Source organism: Gopherus flavomarginatus, chromosome 1, assembly GCF_025201925.1.
Source record: "Gopherus flavomarginatus isolate rGopFla2 chromosome 1, rGopFla2.mat.asm, whole genome shotgun sequence".
Classification (NCBI taxonomy): domain Eukaryota; kingdom Metazoa; phylum Chordata; order Testudines; family Testudinidae; genus Gopherus; species Gopherus flavomarginatus.
The window spans coordinates 353,769,402-353,796,123 of NC_066617.1; the positions used below are offsets into that span (position 1 = coordinate 353,769,402).

Genomic DNA, 26,722 nt, shown 5'->3' on the forward strand with positions numbered 1-26,722 from the left:
GAACAGGCTTGAAAAGTAAGGTTGCATAGCCTATTAATGTTAAACTTTTATTTCACTTTTTTTAGCTTAGTCATTTCATCCACAATAAAATAATGTGACAGCAGGGTTCTGTGTTCCCCAACCTCCGTGTAGGACAAAAGGCTTTGCAGTTAGGTAGAATTCATCTTAAAACGAGAGATGCTGAGAGATATATGAATAATTAAACTTTTTTAAAATGTCCCTTTTCCTTCTCCGGCAATGCTGGCACACTTCCAAAAATTAAACAAAATGAGGTTTTCCAAGAGCCACATACTAGAAATAGTATTTTTCTGTAAACAGTTCAGGAGACCAGCTAACTGCTGCATCTAGTCCACCCACTAAGTAAGTTGCACATGAATGGCTCTTCTGGGTTTCTGAGCAGGCACAAGTTCCAGAGCCTGCATCTTTTAGAAGCAAGGCCTTAACAGCATTTGCAGGTATAGGAGTTGTTGGAATTCCAGCTCTATTCATAGGATTTAATTTTCTGCTTCTTAAACATGTATCAGTTCTTGACTTTCCACTGCTGACTTTGTTTTCAGAAATAGTCTTTTTGTCAATGGGTTTGCAGATAGCTGGGCTCCTGGCTTGCAATCCACCTGTTTTAAAATTAGAAAATGCAACTGGCTGTAACAATTTTGTTGCTGATGGAGGGATCCATTCTTTAGAATCATTCTCTGGCATCTCGCTGTTGATAAATGACTGCTGTGAAACAGATTTACTGATGGCTGTGTTACTTGATCTTTTGCGTTTCAGGAACTTGCTGGTAAGTTGTCTTACTAAAGTATTTTTAAAAGACGGCCTAGACTGTTTAGATTTGCAGCAGATTTTAGTAGGACTTATAGATGTCAGTTTAGGGAGAACTGATTCTCTCCCCCTCTGGGATCTGAATTTTTGAAGAGGTCTTGCAACAGGAGTTGACTGTGAGTAAGGAACAAAGTTCTGGGTATCTACCAGATCAAGTTCTGAATCATAAAGTGAATAACTTATGGGTGTACTGTGTTTACCAAAAGGAGGTGGTAAACTAAGTGAGGATCTGCACTCTGAATAGCTGCAGCCAACATCTAAAGGACTACACACTAATTCAGATGCTGTGTACTTTTCAGTCGAAACATTTTCCTGTGCTGAAGAGTTGTGAGACTTATTTGAAAATTCTACCATAGTTTCCATCTCTCTGGCACTAGCCTCAAAGAGGTCAGCAGAAGCGTTGTAGCTGCTTTTGGAGTGATTGGAGTTGTTTTGTAGCATGTCATTCTGGTTTATAGCTCTAACAGTATTTTCTTGCAATTCAGTTAATAGTTCTAATTCTCTCTTACACGTATTTTTAGCTTTGTAGGGAGCTGCTAAATCACAGCCCAGTTCCTGAGAGCTTGTAAGATCTGTTCTTAGGTTTGGTGGATAACTACAATTTTCTTTATTTTCCCAATCAGCTACGCAGCCATCATACAGAGAGTGTAAATGGGCGGGGTTCTCTCTCCTTTGTAAATATGAGATTTCTGCATCTTTCATAGTACACTGAAGGTTGGTGAAAGAATGGGCATTGTTTGAAATATTAACATTTGCTTTCTCAGATTGTAGAAAACTGCCCGCTGAAAGAACACAAGTTGCTCTAACTGCTGAGGACTGCGACAGCACTAGCAGAGGTGGGTCAGGTATAAAGTCAGACTCTCTGCCTCCCTTAGTACTTGTAGATAAAATGCTGTACAAAGGTTCACACTGTGATACTTGGCCATTTACAGGAGTGAGGTGTGATTGATGGCAGGAGAGAATATGCTCTTTGCAAGTATTCACATTCTCTGCTAGTGGTGGGAACCTCCCTGTTGTGGTGGTTGATTTGCAGGCAACATGTACAATGCCTTGCCTACAAGATGTTTTGCTATGATTCTCATCCAACTCGTTTCTTTCACGAAGGGAACATTTATGAGCATTGAGGCCTACTGCGGATATGGTGCTCTGGTTTTCAATTTTGGCTATGAAATCATTTAGACTTTCAGAGAACGGCAGCTCGTCCCAAATCATAGGGTCATCCTGAGAAGTTCCAGCTACACTTCCATGATTAGGAGACACTGCTGAGGAGCAAAATGAATCATCTTTTATCTGGCAAGGCAAGGAGTTCCAAGATTTTTCTTGACAGTAATCATGTCTGCTGATAATCTCTAGGCAAGAGTATTTTACCCCCAAATCCAATGGACTTTGTAACAACCTAGAGCTGTTCCTGGCAGGTGACCACTCTCTCTTTAAATGAGAGCAGCTCTCTAGTTTTTCAGTCGCAGTGATTGTGTCTGACCTACTGGATAGTGAACTAAATTCACTATCTTGCTGTTCATTTCTCTCATTCATAGAGTTACAGAGCTGCAAATCTTGAATGCTTTGGTCTCTCTCCTGTAGTTTACACTGTTCACCAGCAGCCTTGCTCAGTTCTAAAGATGAAAAATCTTCTGTTGTTACCCACTCAACAGATGAAGAAGTCAGGCCAAAGGACTGCTGCCAGGGTACTGAAAAACTCTCTCGGCCCCTTGACTGAACAAAACATGAGTTGCTGCCAGAGCTACACAAGCTGCTGAGCTCACTGCTAGGCTCATCTATTGCAATGAAAGGACAATCGGGTTGCTGTGAGCTGCTGTGACTGCTCCGGAAATTAGCAGATTGCAGGAGCCGATGAAAGTAGCTGATAACAGTAAAGCCGGCAACAGCAGTGTTTGGCAGGAAGATCTGGCAGGCTGTAAGATCTCTTGTAAGTCTATTAATTCTGGAGCAGTTTGGCAAAATGCTGTCAGAAACAGAGTGCCCTCCATCATGGTTTTCAGAACTCTGCAAAAGAATTCATTACGTTTATTAGTGTAATGATTTGTCTGTATACAGTGGAAAATTTTATGGGGTTTGAGAGCAAGAAAGATCCAAACAAGTCCAGTCCACAGTTCTTTTTAAAGAACTTCTCTTTTCATCAGGGTCTTTGGGAAAGAGAAAAACCTGCTGTCTCACAGCAGCACACCCTAGCAAATGAGCGCTACTGAAGGCTATAAAGGACATCCCACCCAGAAGGCCTTTGTTGCAATGATAGAAGGAATTTTCAGAGAGCTTGGTGAAAACTCAGTAGGAATTCGGGCAGAAGAAAAACTACTTCACTAGAGAAGGCCATCTTGTGAGGAGGGATGTACTGCATAACTGACTAGATGGCCACTAGACAGCAGATCCCTTCCTTTGAACTATGACATACTGAGCAATGTTCAAAGCTGGGCACCCGTATACCCAGGGGCATGGATGGGAGAGGAATATTACCTTGACCCCTTCAGTTAGGTCTAGACAGTGCTGGAGCTTAATAGTCAGATTATCAGAGGCGCCTCACCTGGAACTCTATTTGCACCCCCGTTTATCATACGCTGGATGTAAACTGCAGGTTCAAATTTAGAGGCATTCTTGGAAAAAGAAAGGCATAAAGCATGTAGCGATTAAAACACCTTTAGTGTCTAGAGGAAATGCAATGCCATAGCTGAGCAACTGCCCAAATTATAGCTACCTGCAAGTACTTTGTGTCAGAAAACCCCCAGACTCTGCAGTTCTGCTTGTGGTGTTTAATACCACACTTGAGAGGGAGGAGATATGGTTCAGAAGAGAGAAGTATGTGTATGTATGTATTGGTGGAAAGCACAGACTGCAGAATGATTCACAGATTCCAAGGCCAGAAGGGACCATTATGATCATTTAGTCTGACTGCCTCAATAGCACAGGCCTGAGAACTTCCACAAAATAATTCCGAGAGCAGGTATTTTAGAAAAACATCTAATCTTGGATGGTCAGTGATGGAGAATCCACCATGACTCTTGGTAAGTTGTTCCAATGGTTAATTCTCACTGTTAAAAATACATGCCTACTTCCAGTCCGAATTTGTGCTGCTTAGTAGACTGAAGAGTATTATTAAATGTTTGTTCCTCATGTACATACTTATAGGCTAGGGTAATCCCTTTGTATTTGAGTCTTAGTTTTAACACTGCAGAGTTTAATACTGGTGTTTTGAGTTGGGAGCGTGCATAGTTGTGTACACAACTATACCCAGTCAGACACTCCTTAAACATCAGAGTGATTCTTATAATGTGAGTAGCCTCATTCCCATCAAAAGGACTGTTCAGGTGCATAAAGAGAACTCACATATATAAGGGCCGGATAACTGGAACCTTAGTGAATAGCTACTCTCATAAAGCTGCTCTCCCAACTTCCACTATTCAGATACCAGGGAGATAGGTGCACTAGAAATACACAGGTCACACAGAATTCCCAGCACATCTGTGGGAGTGGGAGCTAACCAGTATCTCTCAGGACTTAATCTAGACTGAAATGTCTGGACTAACAAAACCTGAAATTACAAAAGATATAAAATGTTTAAAATGAAAGTTTAAAATAAAAATATAACCAACACCTTGGAGGTTTCTATTGAGCTATCAGTTTATAGTAGTGTCTTCGGATCTGTGGAGATCTCTAAACACTCAGATGCAAAAAGGTCTGTGAGTGCAGGTGCTAAACTGTAGCAATTATAATATATTTACCACTTTTTATCTTGCAGTGTCCCAATGTTAAACAAAACAAAAAACCCCCAAACAAACGAGACATTTGGGGAGAGAGAAAGTTATACTATAGTCCAGGGGTTAGGGCACCCACTTGGGAGGTGGGAGACCTCAAGTCCAGTCTCCTGGCTCCAATGACTAAGATATTTATTCAAAGTGGACTAGCTTCATCAGGAGAGACAGAGACACACATCCCACGGCCAAGTGGTGAGTGCACTCTGCTGAGAGGTGTGGGAGACCTCTGTTCAAATCCTCTCCCCCCATTAGGCAGAAATTGAATTGAACCTGTGTCTCCTACATCCTGGGTGTCTGCTCTAGCCAAGAGACTAAGCGTTACAATGGTGGGTACCTCCCGGCAAGTTTTGAACGAGGCCTGATTCGGTAGGCTTGCTCTGAGCAGGCCAATTGCATCAGACCCCAACAGGCGAGATCGTTCTCCCAGTTGGTGGACTGAAAATTTAGGTGCCAAGTGGCCTAAGGTTCTACAGACAGCAGCTGAGTGGGGTTTTGTGGATGGAAGTAGTGCCTAACATAGATGCCTAAATCTGGGGTTTAGGCTGCTAAGTATCTTTGTGAATCTGGGCCTTACTCAATTACATGGGAAGTTAGTAGCAGAACTGAGAGTGGCACACAGGTCTGATTCCTCATCTTGTAGCCTAGCCCCACCGCCTTCTTTGCTGGATATTTCAGTCCCCAGAAGACATCATACATGCTGCTCTGCTTCTATCAGTGTGGGAGCACGATACATTAGACTCTCAAGACTGCTTCGTAAAATTTGCATGATTCAACTGGAAGCTAATGAATCAAATGTGGAAAGTTACCTTCACTCCAAATATAAATCTTCTCCCAATGAAACAAGTTTTGACTGCTTGAATTAACACATGTGGAGATGCATCTCTATCCAGCTCTCCTGATACTTGATTAAAATCTTGAATATACCTTGAATGAAGAAAGCTAAATGTTAAGTATTGACATGGGGCAGACAAAGCTTTATGTAGTATTTAAATTGTAATGATTAGGGCACCCACACTGAAGATGGGGTATTGGGTTAGGTTTTTGAGCTACACATAGAATGAAGAGATGAAATCTGAATAGGAAGTTAGCAGGGACAAAGCAGTGATCTGCAGAGAATCAACTTAACTATCTGTCAATTCCAGATTATTCAGAAGAAAAGAAAGGACACACGCAACTGGAAAAAAAAAAATCAAGTAGGGAAATAATGGAATAAGCAGAATCAGACAACTACATAAATTTGCTTTAGGACTGGCCTGTATGCAATGTTTATAGTAGTATAAGTATTTCTGTTAAGGGTGTGCTTTTACTGATAATTAGACTGGTACCACCCACAGTGTGGATGCAGTTATACTGGTATAAAGGTGACATACCAGAGTAACTTGTTCCCCTTCTGGTATAGGAATAGCTATACTGGTATTAAGCACACTTAGCGTATGTCTGCACAATGGGATTATTCTGATTTTACATAAACCGGTTTTGTAAAACAGATTGTATAAAGTTGAGTGCACATGGCCACACTAAGCACATTAATTTGGCGGTGTGCGTCCATGTACCGAGGCTAGCGTCGATTTCTGGAGCATTGCACTGTGGGTAGCTATCCTGTAGCTATCCCATAGTTCCCGCAGTCTCCCCCGCCCATTGGAATTCTGGGTTGAGATCCCAATGCAAAAACAGTGTCGCGGGTGATTCTGGGTAAATGTCGTCACTCAATCCTTCCTGCGTGAAAGCAATGGCAGACAATTATTTCGCGCCTTTTTCCCTGGATTGCCCTAGCAGATGCCATAGAATGGCAACCATGGAGCCAGTTTTGCTTTTTGTCACTGTCATCGTATGTGTACTGGATGCTGCTGACAGATGCGGCACTGCAGTGCTACACAGCAGCATTCATTTGCCTTTGCAAGGTAGCAGAAACGGTTACCATCCCTATTGCACCGTCTGCCATGCCATTGTAAATTGGCGATGAGATGATGGTTATCAGTCGTTCTGTATCATCTGCTGCCGTCATGGGTGCTCTTGGCTGGCCTTGCTGAGGTCAGCCGCAGGCGCATGGACAAAAATGGGAATGACTCCCCGGGTCATTCTCTTTATGTTTTGTCTAAAAATACAGTCAGTCCTGCCTAGAATATGGGACAAGTTTACTAGAGAACCAGAGAGTACAGCCACTCCATGTCAGAGTCCCAGAGATCCCGCAGAAATGATGAGCTGCATGCCATTCTAGGAGGTACCCCTGCAACAACCCCACTCGTTGCTTCCCTCCTCCCCCAATCCTCCTGGGCTACTGTGGCAGTGTCCCCCCATTTCTGTGATGAAGTAATAAAGAATGCAGGAATAAGAAACACTGACTTTTTAGTGAGATAAAATGAGGGGGAGGCAGCCTCCAGCTGCTATGATAGTCCAGGCAATACAGAATCTTTTCTTTAGACTTGAAAGGGGGGGGCTGATAGAGCTCAGCCTCCAGTTGCTATGACGAGGACGGTTATCAGCCATTCTGTACCATCTGCCAGGAATGACCGGGAGTCATTCCCATTTTTACCCAGGCGCCCCCAGCCAACCTCATCGAGGCCAGCCAGGAGCACACTCAGGCTGATGATGATGATAGCAGACAGTACAATATGACTGCTATCCACCGGGAAGGGGATACTGGTGTTCAGCGCTGCAGCACCCCGTCTACCAGCAGTATGCAGTAGACATACGGTCACATTGAAAAAAGGCGAGAAACGTTTTTTTTCCCCTTTTCTTTCCGGGGGGGTGGGGAGAAGGGTGTAAATTGACAACATATACCCTTAAACACCCGGGAAAATGTTTTTGACCCTTCAGGCACTGGGAGTTCAGCCAAGAATGCAAATGCTATTCGGAGACTGCGGGATAGCTGGATTGCTCAGTCTCCCCTCCCTCCCTGAGCATCCATTTGATTCTTTGGCTTTCCATTACGCTTGTCACACAGCACTGTGCTGTGGACTCTGTATCATAGTCTGGAGATTTTTTCAAATGCTTTGTCATTTCGTCTTCTGTAACGGAACTCTGATAGAACAGATTTGTCTCCCCATACAGCGATCAGATCCAGTATCTCCCGTACGGTCCATGCTGGAGCTGTTTTTGGATTTGGGACTGCAGCGCCACCCGTGCTGATCAGTACTCCATGCTGGGCAAACAGGAAATGAAATGCAAAAGTTCGCAGGGCTTTTCCTGTCTACCCGGCCAGTGCATCCGAGTTCAGATTGCTTTCCAGACCAGTCACAATGGTGCACTGTGGGATAGCGCCTGGAGGTCACTACCGTCGATTTGCGGCCACACTAACCCTAATCCGACATGGCAATACCGATTTCAGCGCTACTCCTCTCGTCGGGGAGGAGTACAGAAACTGGTTTAAAGAGCCCTTTATATCAATATAATGGGCCTCGTTGTGTGGACGGGTGCAGGGTGAAATCGGTTTAATGCTGCTAAATTCAGTTTAAACGCGTAGTGTAGACCAGGCCTTATACTAATATAACTTTATCCGCACTAAGAGGGGGTGGGAGTTCTGCCATTTCAGGTAAAACAATATAGTAAAAGCAGTACAATGTTCTATTGTAGACAAGGCCAAAAATTAAAGCTAGCACCAAGCTTGAAATATAGCAATAAATTCACACCACACTGGGTGGATTTTTTAAAACTAAGTATTAAGGATACATTCTTCTGCTACAAAGTAATAAAAATGTACAGAAGCATGTGTGCACACAGACTGAGCCCTAGTCTACACTACAAACTTGTCAGTATAACTGTGTTGCTCAGGGTGTGGAAAATTCACACCCCTAAGTGATATAGTTATACCAACTTAACCCCTAGTATAGACAGTGCTATGTTGACGGGAGCGCTTCTCCTGTTAACATAATCATCGCCTCTCGGGGAGGTGGTGTACCTACGCCAGTAGTTCTCAAACTTTTGTACTGGTGATGCCTTTCACATAGCAAGCCTCTGAGAGCGACTCCCTTTACACATTAAAAACACTTTTAAAATATATTTAACACCGTTATAAATGCTGGCTGCAAAGTGGGGTTTGGGGTGGAGGCTGACGGCTCACGACCCCCCCATGTAATAACATTGCGACCCCCTGGAGGTCCCAACCCCCAGTTTGAGAACCGCTGACCTACGCCAATGGGAGAAGTTCTCCCATTGGAGTAATAAGTGCCATTGTGGCACTGTGAGTGCAGACAAGCCCTGAGACACTCTACACTCCCTATTCATATAAACTACTGCTGATAAAGGAACTAAAAAACATGGAATTGAAGCATGAGAATGTCAGTTGGTAAAAAGATGGTACCACATATTACTCTAATGTGGATGTCTGCTGACGGACAGGTTATTTCTGGTGGAATTCTATGCCAAAAAATTAAAAATTCTGCGCACAATACTTTAAAATATGCGGAATTTTGTAGACTTTTATTTGTCAAAACACCACAATATCATCACACCAATTTCAATTATTTTTGGCCATTTGTTTCAAAATACCTATCAGCAAGTATGTCTGTAACAACATAGATGACAAAAAAGATTCAGGAAATTGTTTTTGACAAATAGATTCCTTACTAGGCATATTAATACAGAACTCTTGAGTAATTCATTTAAACTACTGTACAGAACCATTTTCCCCACACCCCTCAGAAGCAACGCAAAGGTTTGTGGGAGTCAGAGGTAACAGAGGAGCTGAGGAAGAGGGAAGTAAATTGCTAGGAAGGAACCTGGGTCTGAATCTGGAGGGTTGTTGGGTATGGGTGGGAAAAGTATGGAAGAGGTTTTTTGGGGGGTGGGAAGGGATTGTTAAGGAGTTTCTCCATACAAACCCTGGCTGACTCCTAGCCTCTCCCATTCAATCAGGCACATTTGCCCCTGCCCCAGGTGTCTCTCTGTCCCCATGTGTGTCTACACCTCTCTCCCCGCTATGGCCCTGTGCCTCCACTCCCATTCAGCCCCTGCCCCAGTCTGTACTCCCCCACTAACCCTTATGAGCCCCCTGTCTGACTCCCCACCTATACCCCATGCTGTCTGCCTTCCCACAGCCTCTGTCTCCTGACCTGGCCTGACAAGCTCTGCAAAGAAGGCAGCTCTCTTTCTTCCCTTGCTGGCCATGAGCTGTAGCTTTGTTCTATTGCCACAGCACACTCTGGTGAGCAAAAGCTGGAATTGCAGAAGTTATTTTCTGCAGGGAGCTGCTGCTGTTCTTGCGCCATAGTGCCCTCTCATGGGCAAAAGGCAGAATGGCAGCAATGTTTCAGCAGAACCTTTTTTCTGCGCAAAAAATTAGAAATTTACAGGGCTTGTTAATTATGCGCACACACAGTACTGCACAATTCCCCCAGGAGTAACAGGTGCCAGATTGGGATAAAAAGAAAGAATATTTTCCTAACCATTCAGAACATAAGACAAAGCGGGGTGCCACAACTTGTGTGTGAAATTTGAGAGAGGGAGAGATCACAGGATTGTTCATCAGCTTCAAGACTAACTGTAAGTACGTTATTAGAGAGTTAGCAAAAGATAATACAAATCAGATGGGTGGGAACGTATTCCCTACCTACGGGAGCTATTAAGGTGGTGTTTTCAAAAATGCTTGGCTTAGGTCCAACTCTGCTCCTACTGATCACATGCATAAAGTTCTCATTCAAGTCAAATCCCATTATAAGATTTTTGTGGGCAGGATTTTTTATGCCCAAAGGGTGAAGCTTGTAGGGCTGGTGGTTCAGTTCTCAGTAGCAAGCCTGGGAATTCATTTCTTGCAAAATGCAAACCTGACCACTTCAGTGAAGAGCTACAAGACATTTTTTATCTCCATGTCCAAAACACAAGGTAGTGCAAGAGAGATATCCCCCAATGAGGCATCTAAATGATGCAGAAGTGTCTAAAAACTTGAAGAAAGCTATGTTATTTAGCAACTTGCCATCAGACCAGGAATGATCACTAATGATAAAGGGACATAAGGGACCAAAACTCTAAATGCAATGTGAGCCTCACAAAGGGCAGATAATACCTACCTTTGACAGAGATCCTTCAGGTCTCTCTCCTACACTTTGGCAACACTTGTAAACCTGTCATACCAATAAACTTCATGAAATGAAATTGTGAGGTGCACCTCTTTGACAAGATCTTCTCAAATGTTAATGCTTAGTTTCCTAGTAGATGGATTAAGTTGCAGACAGTAAGATTCATGGGATTTGGTCTCTTAGGCCTGGTCAACACTATGCATTTGAACCGAATCTAGCAGCGTTAAACCGATTTAACCCTGCACCCGTCCACACAACGAGGCCCTTTATATAGATATAAAGGGCTCTTTAAACCGGTTTCTGTACTCCTCCCCGACGGGTGGTATCCCACAGTGCACCATTGTGACGGCTCTAGAAAGCAATCTGAACTCGGATGCACTGGCCAGGTAGACAGGAAAAGCCCTGCAGACTTTTGAATTTCACTTCCTGTTTGCCCAGCGTGGAGCACTGATCAGCACAGGTGGCGCTGCAGTCCCAAATCCAAAAGAGCTCCAGCATGGACCGTACGGGAGATACTGGATCTGATCGCTGTATGGGGAGACAAATCTGTTCTATCAGAGCTCCGTTACAGAAGACGAAATGACAAAGCATTTGAAAAAAATCTCCAGGCTATGATAGACACAGGCCACAGCAGGGACTCAGCACAGTGCTGCATGACAAGCGTAACGGAAAGCCAAAGAATCAAATGGACGCTCATGGAGGGAGGGAGGGAGGGGGACTGAGCACTCCAACTATCCCACAGTCCCTGCAGTCTCCAAAAAGCATTTGCATTCTTGGCTGAGCTCCCAATGTCTGAAGGGTCAAAAACATTGACTGGGGTGGTTCAGGGTATATCTCGTCAATTTACCCCCATCCCCTCCCTGTGAAAGGAAAGGGAAAAAAATCGTTTCTTGCCATTTTTCAATGTCACCGTATGTCTACTGCATGCTGCTGGTAGACACGGTGCTGTGGCGCTGAACAGCAGCATCCCCTCCCCTTCCTTTCCCGATGGCAGACAGTACAAAATGGTGGAAAACCATCATCAGCCCGTGAGTGCTCCTGGCTGGCCTCGGTGAGGTCAGCCGAGGGCGCCTGGGTAAAAATAGGAACGACTCCCTGTCATTCCTGGCAGACGGTACAAAATGCTGGGTAACCGTCCTCATCATAGCAGCTGGAGCCTGAGCTCCATCAGCCCCGCCCCCACCCTTTCGTGTCTAAAGAAAAGATTCTGTACTCCCTGGACTATCATAGCAGCAGGCGGCTGCGCTCCTCTCCCCCCCACACTTTAATGTCCTGCCTGGACTATCATAGTAGCTGGAGGCTGCCTTCTCCTCATTTTATCTCGCTAAAAAGTCAGTGTTTCTTATTCCTGCATTCTTTATTACTTCATCACACAAATGGGGGGACACTGCCACAGTAGCGCAGGAGGGGTGTGGGAGGAGGGAAGCAACGGGTGGGGTTGTTGCAGGGGTACCTCCTAGAATGGCATGCAGCTCATCATTTCTGCGGGATCTCTGGGACTCTGACATGGAGTGGCTGTGCTCTCTGGCTCTCTAGTAGACTTGTCCCATATTCTAGGCAGAACTATTTTTAGATAAAACAAAGAAGGGAATTACCCAGGGAGTCATTCCCATTTTTGTCCATGAGACCCCGGCCGACCTCAGCGAGGCCAGCCAGGAGCACCCATGACAGCAGCAGATGGTACAAAATGATTGATAACCGTCATCTCATCACCAATTTACAATGGCAGATGGTGCAATAGGGATGGTAACCATCTCTGCTACCTTGCAAAGGCAAATGAATGCTGCTGTGTAGCACTGCAGTGCCGCATCTGTCAGCGGCATCCAGTACACATATGGTGACAGTGACAAAAGGCAAAACAGGCTCCATGGTTGCCATGCTATGGCCTCTGCCAGGGCAATCCAGGGAAAAAGGGCGCAAAATGATTGTCTGCCGTTGCTTTCACGGAGGAAGGATTGAGTGACGACATTTACCCAGAATCACTCGCGACACTGTTTTTGCACCATCATGCATTGGGATCTCAACCCAGAATTCCAATAGGCAGGGGAGACCGCGGGAACTATGGGATAGCTACAGGATAGCTACCCACAGTGCAATGCTCCAGAAATCGACGCTAGCCTCAGTACATGGACGCACACCACCGAATTAATGTGCTTAGTGTGGCCGCGTGTACTCGACTTTATACAATCTGTTTTACAAAACCGGTTTATGTAAAATCGGAATAATCCTGTAGTGTAGACATACCCTTAGGAAGATCTTTAATGTCTCAACTTAAGTCTTTTAAAGTGTCCAGATAATATGGTGATAGGTGCCAAATAAATGCTTGTAACAAGTGGATATTTTCCCCGAGTTCTCCCTTACAAATAAATCACCATCTACCCAGATCTAATTTTTATCAGCTTACTGAGGAATACTGCTCAGATATCAAGTTGGCAAACAGGTCTAAGAAAATATTTAGAGCCACGAAATGTAGCCATACACACTGCAGAGCCACAAATATAGCCATACCCCCTCTATCCCCACGCACCCTTCTCCAGATTCTACTAGGCTGAGGTTGGGGAGGCAGCTATATAATTAAAAAAAAAAAAAAAAAAAAAAAAAGCATCCTTTACCTCTGCAGACATCCTGCCGTGACCCCAAAGAATGGCTCTAAAGAGCTTCCAAACACGGTAACGTCAAATAAATCACTAGTGCCAGCAACTTTTAGGGACAGCTTATACCTGTAGTTTGCATCCTTAGCTTTACCCGTGCAGCCACATTTTAGGCATTTAAACCTGGTAAGACAGTAGAAAAAATGAGCACACATTGTTAATTGATGGTATAGTAAGAAAGAATTTCTATCCATCAATAAATACTACCAGCATCATACACCTTGTACCAAATCAGAAATTTAGAGTTTTTTTTCCCCTTATTCTTTGCTCTTTATGGCCCCAATCCTGCAATAAGCTTAACAAAGGCAGATTATTGTGATCATGCAAAGCCCCATGAACTTCAGTGAAGCTCTTTTAAACATTTAGTAAACATAAGCTTAATATATGCTACCGGGGGGGTGGGGTGTTGGGGTTACTTTAATAGTTTCTTTTGGTGGGGGGGGGGAAGTTGCGGGATGACTGACTTCACTTTGAAATTCCTAGCACAGCAGTTTTTGTATTTTGAAATTTTTTTTTAATTTACTCTAGTATCTAGAGCTTTGGATAAATCAAAAAGATAACAAAACCCCTCAGATGTTAGAAACCTCCAATATCTGTCTTCAATATCTGACACTATGGAGATATTGAGCTTCATAAAACTGGATGTGTCGATTTAGTATTTCCGGAATTCATTGTTTTCATGTGTTTCAGAGTCTCAGTGCCCAGGGTTTGCAGCACAGGAGTCTGGATGTTCCACACATTTGTGGGAGTTTCTTGATTTTACAGAAATGGTACTGTGTGATTGCCAAATGCTGTGGAGTAGGAAAGGGCAAAATTTGGGCACTGTCTGGATATATGGTGAGGAGGAGAAATCACAAAGGAGGACCCCATGTTATGAGAGGAAGGATGGGGTTGTCTACAGTCACAGAATGAGGAAAGTCAAAAGGGTTCATGAAGTTCAAGAAACCAGCTCAGTTTTAGTCATCTTAAACTGAAGTTAAGACATCCAGGAGAAAGTGTCTATAGATGCATGATTGAACCCATAGTTCCTACTGGCATAAGAAAGCAGGAACTAGTGAATCTAGACTCCAAGGAACCTATGGAAAAGTAAACGTATTATGTGCTCAGTGCCCCATATTCTGCCTCTTTCAAATCCCGCCCCCCCCAAAACTCTCCATTGCCATAATGCATACAAAAAACTTGACAACAGTTAAGCTGCTAGTGTGCGGAGACCACTGTCTTTGATGATCATGAGAATTTTCTCATTGTGCTCCCCTTCTGTATTTTGTCTCCCCTGCTGTGTCATCTTATAATTACATTTGTAAACTCTTTGGGGCAAGGACTGTTTTTGTATGGGGCTAAGAACAATCAGATCCTGGTCCATGACTAGGTTCCCAGGCACTAACATAATAGTTTTAAAGCAACTTTTTACAGACCACTTATGTATACAGCACCTGAAGTGTGCCAAGTTCTTTCCAATTTAACAATTAGCAATGCCTCAACCTGGACCTACCTATTAGAATCTAGTATCAGCTTAGAAAAGCAGTTTTGACAAGAAGGATACACAAAGCTGGAGTTTTGGACAGAAATTACAGAGGCAGCTAACAGTCTTCTCCTGCCATTCATGTGTTCACAGTGTCACCTGAAAAGAGAAACAGAATGATCTGATGAGATTCTCATTTATGAAATTTTAACACAAACTTCTTTTTCTTAAAAATAAAGAACGATCAGGGGACAGGTGGACACTGGGCATTCAAGAGGCACTCGGAATATCACTAGGTTGTCCTTTCAATTGAGAATGAAGACCATAATTGTGCATTTTGATTTAACTGCAGACCAGCAAAGTGCACCACTAACTTCAATGAGGCACAAGTCTGTCCATGTGGATCTGATAGTAGAATGAGGAGCTAAATAGTTTCCTAACTAGTCTTAATTTTCTCTGCAGAATTACCAGTGTACTCTATAGTTCAGGAGTGGGCAAACTTTTTGGCCCGAGGGCCAAATCGGGGAATAGAAATTGTATGGCGGGACATGATTGTGCACAAAATTGGGGTTGGGGTGCAGAAAGGGGTGCAGGCTCTGGGAGGGGCTGGGGTTGAGGAGTTTGGGGTGTAGTAGGCTGCTCTGGGCTAGGACTGAGGGGTTTGGAGACCAGGAGTGGGATCAGGGCTGGGGTAGGGGTGTAAGGAGAGACTCAGGGGGGTGCAGCTTCCAAGCAGCACTTACCTCAAGCGGCTCCCGGACGCAGTGTATGTCCCTTCTCTGGCACCTATGTGGAGGCAAAGCCAGGCAGTTCTGCACACTGCCCCATCCGCAGGCAGCGCCCCTGTAGCTCCCATTGGAGCGCGTAAGAACCAGAGCAGGGCCGTGCCGCGGCTTACGGGAGCCGGGGGGTCCAGCAGCCAACCTAGCGCCCTGGCCGGAGCGGGACAGAGCCGCGCGGCATGGCTCATGGGCCGTAGTTTGCCCACCCCTGCTATAGTTAAATCACAGAAGGCACCTCTGTGATAAATCTATTTTTTAGGGGACTAACTCAAATATCCTTCTTTTGAGCAGACATTTGGTACATGCAGTTTCAGTCTTGTATTTCACCAAATTTAAAAAATGCAGGTCATCTGGTTTGAATATACACATTTTTGCTCAGGTGCACTTTACTCTCAAAGCTGCTGTTTTCTCAAAGGGTCATTTAGCCATTCATATATGCTTCTTGTTATGCGGGTTTTTAAAAAATATAAGAATCTGTACCAAAAGACTTCAATTCTGAAACTGCAGAGCACTCAAATCATTTCAGTGAGAGAGTTTATTTACAGAAATATTTCTTATGTATTTGACAGCAACAGCTCGTTTAAGAATAGGAAAACGTGATTGTAAAACTAAAGAGTTATCAGAAGGACTTATATAGATGAAGTCCCGCAAACTATTTTTAACATGAAATCAAATCAAGTTCAAAAAACAAGTTGAAGCATCTCTTTAAAATGTTTCATCATGATAAACATTTTTAATCCAACAGGGCAACACTTAGAATTTTAATGTTGCTTTTGTAAAGCAACCTCCTCAGTATACTGGCATAAGAGAAAAAAAGAGCCTTTTAATCATATGGCACCATGAACACCTGCTTTTGACCCAGACAACAGTAAAATTCCAAATTAACATTTCAATATAGTTGGGGGCAAAGTTTTATCTGCCCTAAAATATATTTGAGGATTTTTTTTAAAGAAAGAGTTAGCACCTTATACTGTGTACAGTTTTAATTAAAAACCCCAATTCTTCTAGTTTTCTTCACTGAATTATCAATTTGTGGGTTACTACAGATTAGAAATATCTTCTACTAATCAATATGAAAGACGTTGTTCCAAAGTTGTCAAATAGAAGTGGAAGACTTTGTTTAAGGGCCTTATTTAAGATGATGTATAGTTCTTCAGATTGTTAAAGTTCGTAGAATGGAGAATAGAGTGTGAATTTCTGAAACTGACAAACTGAAGTGTTCATATAACTGACATGAGCATTTGTGCATTCAACCATTTAGGTATCCCCAGTGAGCTCCAAAGGTGCCATTTTTAAGCAAACAATTGATAATGGCAATGTTTAGGCATGATTGCTCACAATGAACAATACCCTTCACACCTTAAATAGTCTAATTAAAATCAAAAGGAATATCCAAGGGTATTCTGCTCCACTGAAGGGTAGAACCATCTCATCTTATGCCTTCAAATAAAGTCACAGCCAAGCTACTTTTGAGCAGTGCGAGATGTAGAAATCAAACTTCTTTAAAGGACTACACAGAGCTTTACAACTGCATCAGGAGAGGCCATAAAACTTCTCTATGCAAGATTCACTGTCATTGTACTATCCAAACCTATATGTCCCTTTTCAAGATACACTAGCCACACCCCTCCCCCCAAAAACTTACAACTCTGAGAAAATGTTTTTAATAAATTCCCAGGTCCTACATTATCCACAGCATCAGCCTATGGCTCCTTCTGGTATGCATGTGTGTATGACTTCAAGGGCAGCGTTTGTAGATATAGCTATATTAAAATATTTCAAAAGAATATCTATTTTGTAAATATTTAAGGCAAAGTATCTAAATAATTGATGACACCTCCTCTGACCTTGGCCAGATCAGGCAGAGTGTATCTACCATTTTGGAAAAGTAAATCAAGATTTGGAACAAGCACCAGTTGTCATATTCAGGTTACAAGACTTGTTAACTTTGTTTTTGTATGCACAGACAACATGTCCAGTGCTGTGCAGATATCAAAGTGGTCCCAGCCCCAGAGAGTTTAAAGTTTAGAAAACAGACATAGAAAGACAAAATACATTGGGATATCAAATGACAGGACCGATATTATCCATAGCATTAATGCACCAGAGAAAGATTTGACTGTATAAACATTATGTTCCATAAATGCTACCAAAACCACATAATAGTCTTAATTTCAAGAACACACACACAAGAGAGCTACAGAACCACATAAAAGTCCGAACTTATTTTCTTGGTACATGGAATAAATTCGAGAGTTGACAAAAGAATGAGTCTGATCTTGTAACTACTCCAAATATGAAATTCAGATAGAAATCAATAGGAGTTTCATGCAGAGAAGTTGGCAGTATTGGCACCATGCAGTCAAAACACCGTTATCATCTATGCATTTTCAGTCTGCTAGGAAATAAACACAAATGCACACTCTGAACGGGAGACAAGGTGAGAGGTGGGGTGTAACATTTGCATTTTATAGGTTTTGTTGTTAACCCCTCGGGTGCAGTTTATATAGAAAAACATACAATCAGTATCAGAGGGGTAGCCGTGTTAGTCGGGATCTGTAAAAAGCGACAGAGTCCTGTGGCACCTTATAGACTAACAGACGTATTGGAGCATAAGCTTTTGCGGGTGAATACCAACTTCGTCAGACACATGAGAGACTGAGTCAGCTTTAGTTGCTATTACCTGAATATCATTTTTGTCTCAGAGTGCTGTGCATCGAAAGGCACAGCCCTGGAGACGGCTGTATCACACAACTCTTTGACAGGCTTCAATAGGCATCCCCCTTCTCCAGGTATGTTGTCCCCTCCCCAAAGTCAGTGTTTGGTGCCCTCTAGTGGATCAGTTCATCCCCCCCCCCCCCCTTCAGCCACGAGTTTATGGTGCTCATGAAGAAAGCAATACACCTGAATCGGAACCTGCAGTACTCCTGCCATTCTAATCCTGAGACTCCTAAATGGAGCTCACTAGCTGCGCAGTTACCATTTCTGGCATTTTAGACCTGTTGTTAAAGTGAATGCTGATGAGGAAGGCTGATTAGGTCATGCAATGCTGCAATGCACGCCCTTCTCGATGCTGGTCATCCCAATTAACACACAGGTGAGCAAGCCACACAGCTAGGAACTGGCACCCCTATAGCAACGGGCAGTGCGTCATTCTGACGCCCCATCTTCCTCACTGCCCAAGGCTGCGGCCATACTGACAGTCTCTTTCTGTGCCGGAGATCCGGGCCGCGGGAGCGGTGGGGGGCACTTAACCCCTGTCTGAGGGGACCGTGAGCGAACTGATGGGGGAGGGGTTAGGGAATTTGGACCCCACCATCATCGGCTCCTGCCCGCGTTCGGCGCCCGCTCCCGCGCTGCCGGGGGAGGGACGGCGCCGCGGGGGTATGGCCGGGAGCCCCAAGCTGGAGCTAGCCACAGGCAAAGGCCGCATATCCCGAAGGCGGGGGAGGCGAGGCCATTGCTGAGGCCAGGCTGGGCACAGCCCAGCTGAGGGAGCGGGGGCTCGGAGGGCGGGCGGAGAAGTTGGGGCGCTCCCGGGGTGGTAACGGCGGGCAGGAGGCGGGGCGCCAGGGACAGGCGCTGAGGGGCCGCTCCTAGGACCAGGCAGACGGTTGGGGGTTGCTGGACTCACCCACTCGCGGCCCGGCTCGGGGTGAGGTCCCCCGCTCCTAACGCCCTCCACCCCCCCACACCTGGCTCATTTAGCCCGAAGGGGAAGTGACGTGACACGCACAGTCTCGTTCTCACACACCAATTATCGTGCACACCGGCGGACCCTCGACCTCCTGGGATAACAGCACAGAAACTGATCACGTGAGTGAAAGATCCACAAGGAGCCAATCGCTGCCTCCCAATTATCAGACCAGGTAGCCAATTGCTGCTCTTCACAGAGAACCGTCAAAGAATCATATGCGCCAAACACCACTTCCAAACGCAGCAGCCAATCAGAAGTAGCTATTCTCAGTTTTGCAGCCAATCACTGCAGTCAACTCAGAGAGACGCTCATTGATCATCCCCGGAAATCCAACCACATCCTGGCATGCCCGGCCCGCGGACCAATCAGAGCCGCAGAACTGCGTGCCGGGATAGGCCCCTCCCCCTGGGGGCGCCAGGGGCCCTAGGCAGATAGCTCCGAACCTCTTCCCCCCGCTAGGCATGGGGGCGGGGCACTGAGCCCCCCTCCCCCAGAACCCCCCTCCCCGGCTCGCTCCTTCCTCCGCTCAGGTTCCCCACCCCGGGATTCCCCTCTCGGCCTCTCCCTCCCCCATGCGGGGCCGGGCAGTGCCCCGGGGAGCTACGGCCGGTATAAAGCGGGCGGAGCGCGGGCGGCGCTGCTCATAGTCGCTATGCTGGGGCTACCTTGGGTGCTCCTGCTGCTCGGCCTGGGCAGCGTCCGCTGCCCTCCGGGACCCCGCTCCGCCCTGCCCCTGGCCTCCCGGCGCGGCCCCCCGGGGAGAGCTCAGTCCCGTCCCGCCGCCCTTTACCAGACCCGCTACTTCCCCCAGAAGGTAAGCGCCTCCGCTCGCCCTGCCGGAGACAGCCCCGGCCTCTGCCGGAGAGTCCCCTCCGCTGGGCCGGGGTCACCCCAGCGCGAGGGGCTGGGGAGGGGGTCCCCTGGGCCGGAGTCACCCCAGCGCGAGGGGCTGGGGAGGGGGTCCCCCCGGCGCTGGGCCGGGGTCACCCCAGCGCGAGGGGCTGGGGAGGGGGTCCCCTGGGCCGGGGTCACCCCAGCGCGAGGGGCTGGGGAGGGGGTCCCCTGGGCCGGGGTCACCCCAGCGCGAGGGGCCGGGGAGGGGGTCCCCTGGGCCGGGGTCACCCCAGCGCGAGGGGCCGGGGAGGGGGTCCCCTGGGCCGGGGTCACCCCAGCGCGAGGGGCCGGGGAGGGGGTCCCCTGGGCCGGGGTCACCCCAGCGCGAGGGGCCGGGGAGGGGGTCCCCTGGGCCGGGGTCACCCCAGCGCGAGGGGCCGGGGAGGGGGTCCCCTGGGCCGGGGTCACCCCAGCGCGAGGGGCTGGGGAGGGGGTCCCCCCGGCGCTGGGCCGGGGTCACCCCAGCGCGAGGGGCTGGGGAGGGGGTCCCCTCGGCCCTGGGCAGTCCAAGCTACCCCAAATCTGAGCCCCAGCAGGTGTCCCGTCCTGGAAGAGTTGCAGGCTGCTTGGGCTCGGGCCAACTAGCTGCGGGGGGGGGCACTCTGGACTGAGTGTGGGTGAGGCCACCGGGGCTGTTTGAGGAGGCACAGCCTTCCTCTGCCTATGAGACATGCCGCCCATGGACATAACCTTAGTCTCCTTTCCCCACACACAAGCCCCCCCCTCAGCTGTTTCTCCCTCTCCTTTCCTCCTTATAACTGGAGGGGAGTTAATGGGCCACGTCACCTTGAATGGTCCTTTTATATATGTGTTAAGTACGTATCTAAACAATCTGTTTCATCTTGTATTTATCAGTGACACTCTGAGACCTTGTCTATGCTAGAACTTACTTCAGTATACCTTGCGTCACTCAGGGACGTAAATAATCCACATTCCTGAACAACATAAGTTACTCTGACCTAAGCACTGGTGTAGATAGCGCTATATTGGTGGGAGAGCTTCTCTTGCTGACATATCTACCACCTCTTGTGGGAGGTGGAGTAATTAAGCCGACAGGAGAGCTCTCTCCCCTCGGCTTAGAGCATCCTCGCCTGAAGCGCAACAGCAGTGCAGCTGTAGTACGTCTAGCGTAGACATAGCCTGAGTGAGTTTCCCAGACCTGAAGAAGAGCTCTGTGTAAGCTCAAAAGCTTGTTTCTCTCACCGATAAAGTCGGTCCAGTAAAAGATAATACCTCACTCACCTTTTCTCTAATATCCTGGGACCAACCTTACTATAACAATACTGCATAGAAAATGGGGTGTCATAAACATACAGCTAAGGGTAGCATAAAATCCCTCTTTACCCTGTAAATTCCTCTTTTACCTGTGAAGGGGTAAGAAGCTTAGGTAACCTAGCTGACGCCTGACCAAAAGAACCAATAAGGGGACAAGATACTTTCAAATCTTGGTGGGGGGCTTTGTCAGTCTGTTCTGTGTGCCTTTTCCTGGAGAAGCAGCAAAAAGTTCTGTGGCACCTTATAGACTAACAAACGTATTGGAGCATGAGCTTTCGTGGGTTAATACCCACTTCATCGGATGCATCCTGGAAACAGATCAAGGAAGCAAGCAATCCAACTCCATTAGTAGTAGTAGCAGCAGCAGTAGCAGCAAAGGAATGCGTTAGCTTACTTTTATTTTAGCTTGTGATTTCCTTTGTAGGAAGAGGGAGGTTTATCCCTGGTTTTGTGACTTTAAGGTTTTGCCTAGAGGGGAGATCCTCTATGTTCTTGAGTCTTGTGTTATTCTGTAAAGTACATGCCTTCCCAATTTTACAGAGGTGATTCTTTTACTTTAATTAACATTCTTCTTTTAAGAACCTGATAGATTTTTTCATTGTTCTTAAGATCCAAGGGTTTGGGTCTGTGTTCGCCTGTACTAATTGGTTAGGATATTATTCTCAAGCCTCCCCAGGAAAGGGGGTGTAGGGACTTGGGGGGATATTTGGGGAAGATAGCGCTCCAAGTGGCCTTCCCTAAATGTTTGTTTAAATCACTTGGTGGTGGCAGCATACTGTTCAAGGTGGAATTTGTGCCTTGGGAAAGTTTTTAACCTAAGCTGGTAAAAATAAGCTTAGGGGGGTCTTTCATACGGTCTCCACATGTGTACCCCAGAGTTTAGAGTGGGGAAGGAGCCCTGACATGGGGATAACAAGGTTTCACAACTTTATAGGACAAAGTATGATGTTTCTGTTCCCTATTTCTTATTTTAGCTTCTTAGCAACAAAGATCCTGTTTTGATCCAAATGGTCTCTAACACAGGATTGAGAGGAGAAAAACAAGTTTGGCATAATGACTTCCAGAATGTTGTATAAAAAGAGAAAACTGAATTTGTGAATGTGGCAACAAATGTCATAGTGTAAATCACAAAGCAGACTTTCATTTTTAACTCATTTTTGTATATTCACCACTTACAAAAATTCTCCTTTGTGGCTGAAACTTTCTATACTAGATCTCTGTCCAAAGAAGTACATTAAAAAGTTTGAGCAGAATCCGTTCAACAAGGAGTAAGTTCCATTGTCAGAGAACAAACTTGATACTTTAAACTTTAAAGAATATTTAATGGCATGTTGCAAATGGATAACTTCAGAAGAACCACCTTAAAAAGTCTCAACTTTTCATATAGTAAGTTCTAACTAATCCCTTGGGTAAATTTTTTTTGTGGAAAGGCGGGAAAGACTATTAAATAAAAAGTTGCAAATGACTGTAGGGGAAAATCACTTTTCTACAGTACAGTATTTCTGTGTTTAGTATGAGTTTGACTGTGAAGCATATAAACACTTCATAGCACTGTTTGAAGCAGGATTTGTATCAGAAGCTTCACTGCTGAGATTCAGCTATTGCTGAATATGCTCTTTGTGCAACTGGGGAAGTACGCAGTGGAATTATAAAGTTTAACATTAACTTCCTCTTTACCCATTTTTTCTTACTTAAAGTGAGATCAAATGCAAAAAGCTTATGTTGATGGAGGCTGAAGTCCAGAATGTTGAGAAACAAATCAAGTAATGCAGAAGCTACTGTTGCTATGGGACCTTTAACTTGCATACCTTCCTTGTACAGTACTCAGAGTAGCAGCCGTGTTAGTCTGTATCTGCAAAAAGAACAAGAGTACTTGTGGCACCTTAGAGACTAACAAATTTATTTCAGCATGAGCTTTTGTGAGCTACAGCTCACTTCTTCAGATGCACAGAATGGAACACACAGGAGATATTTATACGTACAGAGAACATGAAAAGATGGAAGTATGCATACCAACAGGAAGAGTACAATCAATTGAGATGAGCTATAGTCAGCAGGGGAAAAAAAAACTTTTGAAGTGATAATTAAGATGACCCATAGAAGGTGTGAGGAGAACTTAGCATAGGAAAATATGTTCAATTAGTGTAATGACCCAGCCATTCCCAGTCTCTGTTAAGCCCTGAGTTAATTGTGTCTAATGTGCATATTAATTCAAGTTCAGCAGTCTCTCTTTGGAGTCTGTTTTTGAAGTTTTTCTGTTGCAAAACTGCCACCTTCAAGTCTGTCACTGAGTGGTTAGAGAGGTCGAAGTGTTCTCCCACTGGTTTTTGAATGGCGTGGCTGATGTGATTAGGTCCTATGGTGGTGTTCTGTTATTTTCTTTGTTGGGCCTTGTCATAAACAGATAGCTAAGGGTTAATGTCTCTTTCACCTGAAGCACCTGACCAGAGGACCAATCAGGAAACCGGATTTTTTCAACTTTGGGTGGAGGGAATTGAGTGTTTTGGTCTTTGTTTTCTGGCTGCCTGCTTGCTCTGAGCTTTGGAGAAGTAGCTCTACTTTCTAGTCTTCTGTTTCTAAGTGTAAGGACAAAGAGATCAGATAGTAAGTTCTATGGTTTTCTTTTCTTTGGTATTTGCATGAATATAAGTGCTGGAGTGCTTTGATTTGTATTCTTTTTGAATAAGGCTGTTTATTCAATATTCTTTTAAGCAATTGACCCTGTGTTGTATTATCTAATACAGAGAGAACATTTGTACTTATTTTTCTTTCTTTTTATATAAAGCTTTCTTTTAAGACCTGTTGGAGTTTTTCTTTACTTCAGGGAAATTGAGTCTGTACTCACCAGGGAATTGGTGGGAGGAAGAAATCAAGGGGAGATTTGTGTGTTGGATCGCTAGCCTGATTTTGCATTCCCTCTGGGGGAATAGGAAAGTACTTTTTGTTTTCAGGATTGGGAACAGAGAGGGGGAGTCTCTCTGTGTAGTTTCACAGAGCTTGTGTCTGTGTATCTCTCCAGGAGCATCTGGAGGGGGAAAGGGAAAAAGGATTATTGCCCTTTGTTGTGAGACTCAAGGGATTTGGGTCTTGGGGTCCCCAGGGAAGGTTTTTCAGAGGGACCAGAGTGCCCCAAAACACTCTAATTTTTTGGGTGGTGGCAGCAGGTACCAGGTCCAAGCTTAGTTACCAGCTTGGACCTGAATCTGTAAGGATGTCAGAGGGCCAACCTACCCTGGCAAAGATGTCTGTTAGGGCCAGGCACACAGTGTTAGCCCTGGTGTTGCCTAGAGCTACTGCTTCTGGCCATCGGGTAGCAAAGTCCACTAAAGTTAGTACGTACTGCTTTCCTCTGGGCGTCTTTTTTGGGAAAGGGCCCAGAATATCCACAGCTACTCGCTGAAATGGGACCTCAATTATGGGGAGTGGCTGGAGAGGGGCCTTGACCTGGTCTTGAGGCTTTCCCACTCTTTGGCATACCTCACAAGACCGGACATACTTGGCAACATCCTTGCCCATCCCCTCCCAGTGGAAGGACTTCCCCAACCGGTCCTTGGTTCTGTTCACCCCAGCATGGCCACTGGGATGATCATGGGCTAAGCTTAAGAGCTTCTCCCGGTACTTAGTTGGAACCACCAACTGTTTTTGCGGCTGCCATTCTTCCCGGTGTCCACCAGAAAGAATTTCCTTGTATAAAAGTCCTTGGTCTATTACAAACCGGGATCGATTAGAAGAGCTGAGAGGCAGTGGGGTGCTCCGTGCCGCCGCCCACGCTTTCTGAAGGCTGTCATCCGCTTCCTGTTCAGTCTGGAACTGCTCCCTTGAGGCTGGGGTCACCAGTTCTTCCTCAGACTGTGGACTTGGGCTTGGTCCCTCTGGAAGCGATGTAGGTGATGGGGTTGTTTCCGTTGCTGGTGAACCGCTCTCCGCTGGTGCACCTGAGGGTATTTCAGGCTCTGGCTGAGCCTTTTGGGTATGGCTGTCTGTCGCTTCTGCCAGTTTTGGCTCGCTGGCGCCCTCTGGCGTTGAGTTTGAAGATGTAGTTGCACTTGCTGGTGCTGGTTGTTGTTCCAGTTCCGGGCCTGGGACTGGAGATGCTGTGGCTGTTTCAGTGGTAGGCATGGAATCCGGGTCCACTACCTCTGTCTGGGTCTCTGGTAACACAGACGGGGCCTCTGTGGACGGCTCAGGAACAGGAATGGGTCTGGAAGCTTGCCTGGTTTGGCTACGTGTAACCATTCCCACTCTCTTGGCCCGCCTCACCTGGTTGGCCAAGTCTTCCCCCAGTAGCATGGGGATAGGATAATTGTCATAGACTGCAAAAGTCCACATTCCTGACCAGCCTTTGTACTGGACAGGCAGTTGAGCTGTAGGCAAGTCTACAGCTTGTGACATGAAGGGGTAAATTGTAACTTTGGCCTTTGGGTTGATGAATTTGGGGTCAACGAAGGATTGGTGGATAGCTGACACTTGTGCCCCCGTGTCTCTCCACGCAGTAACCTTCTTTCCGCCCACTCTCAAATTTTCCCTTCGCTCCAAGGGTATTTGAGAGGCATCCGGGCCTGGGGATCTTTGGTGTGATGGTGGTGTAATGAATTGCACTCGCATGGTGTTCTTGGGACACTTGGCCTTGATATGTCCCAGTTCATTACACTTAAAGCATCTTCCATCTGATGGGTCACTGGGCCGAGGTGAGTTACTGGAGACTGGTGAGGTTGAAGGGTAGGGTATCTGTGGCTTTACTTGGGTGGTATGTGGGGTCTTTGGCTGTCCTCGGTTGTAGGGTTTATGGTCTGTGTGCCCCCTGGGGTAATCGTTCCCCTTGACAGTAGCTTTCTTGCTTTCTGCCAGTTCCATCCATTTGGCTCCAATCTCCCCCGCCTCAGCGATATTCTTGGGGTGTCCATCTTGTATGTACCGTGTGATGTCTTCAGGAACACCATCCAAGAACTGCTCCATTTGTATGAGGAGGTTCAGTTCTTCCAAGGTTTGAATGTTGTTTCCTGTTAGCCAGGCCTCATAGTTTTTTGCAATGTAGTAGGCGTGTTTGGGAAATGACTCCTCTGGTTTCCACTTTTGGTTTCTGAAACGCCGACGGGCATGATCTGGGGTTATCCCCATCCTGTATCTGGCCTTGGTTAGAAAAAGTTTATAGTCATTCATTTGGTGCTTAGGCATTTCAGCTGCCACCTCTGCTAAAGGTCCACTGAGCTGTGACCTCAATTCTACCATGTATTGGTCTTCGGGAATGCTGTACCCAAGACAGGCTCTTTCAAAATTTTCCAAGAAGGCCTCGGTGTCATCACCTGCCTTGTAGGTGGGAAATTTCCTGTGCTGTGGAGCAATATTTGGCGCCGGGTT

The 26,722-nt window shown here is 45.8% G+C and overlaps 2 protein-coding genes across 7 annotated transcripts in view; one reads left to right on the forward strand and one right to left on the reverse strand.

Moving 5' to 3' along the window:
- Positions 1-33: 33 nt before the first annotated feature.
- Positions 34-19,339, reverse strand: DDIAS (DNA damage induced apoptosis suppressor). 5 transcript variants are annotated; one of them, XM_050940498.1, is made up of 7 exons: positions 19,253-19,291; positions 15,460-17,893; positions 14,747-14,875; positions 13,216-13,377; positions 5,396-5,513; positions 5,172-5,297; positions 34-2,826 (listed from the first exon to the last, which is right to left on the reverse strand). In XM_050940498.1, the coding sequence occupies exons 3-7, from the start codon at positions 14,857-14,859 to the stop codon at positions 292-294; spliced, it is 3,054 nt and encodes a 1,017-aa protein (XP_050796455.1). In that variant the 5' UTR covers positions 14,860-14,875; positions 15,460-17,893; positions 19,253-19,291; the 3' UTR covers positions 34-291. The 5 variants fall into 5 exon arrangements, with proteins under 5 accessions (XP_050796455.1, XP_050796425.1, XP_050796446.1 ...); XM_050940468.1 differs by lacking the exon at positions 15,460-17,893 and having other exon boundaries at positions 19,253-19,339; XM_050940489.1 differs by lacking the exons at positions 15,460-17,893; positions 19,253-19,291 and adding an exon at positions 19,133-19,202.
- Positions 19,340-19,594: 255 nt separating this feature from the next.
- The window catches only part of PRCP (prolylcarboxypeptidase), a 77,658-nt gene continuing 70,530 nt past the window's right edge, over positions 19,595-26,722 (forward strand). Inside the window, exon 1 of one of the 2 annotated variants that reach the window (XM_050941774.1) lies at positions 19,595-20,009. In XM_050941774.1, coding sequence (XP_050797731.1) covers positions 19,848-20,009 — 162 coding nt within the window. In that variant the 5' untranslated portion in view covers positions 19,595-19,847. The remainder of the gene's footprint in view (positions 20,010-26,722) is intronic. The other variant, XM_050941783.1, reaches the window with a different exon arrangement.

What these genes read in the sequence shown, in the direction of transcription:
- DDIAS (XM_050940468.1), bottom strand. Translation starts at nt 14,859, where the DNA reads ATGAATGGCAGGAGAAGACTGTTAGCTGCCTCTGTAATTTCTGTCCAA. An exon ending in CTGATACTAGATTCTAATAG is followed by an intron (nt 13,378 to 14,746) that starts GTAGGTCCAGGT and finishes CTGTCTTACCAG; the next exon opens with GTTTAAATGCCTAAAATGTG. An exon ending in ACGGCAGGATGTCTGCAGAG is followed by an intron (nt 5,514 to 13,215) that starts GTAAAGGATGCT and finishes TCTTCATTCAAG; the next exon opens with GTATATTCAAGATTTTAATC.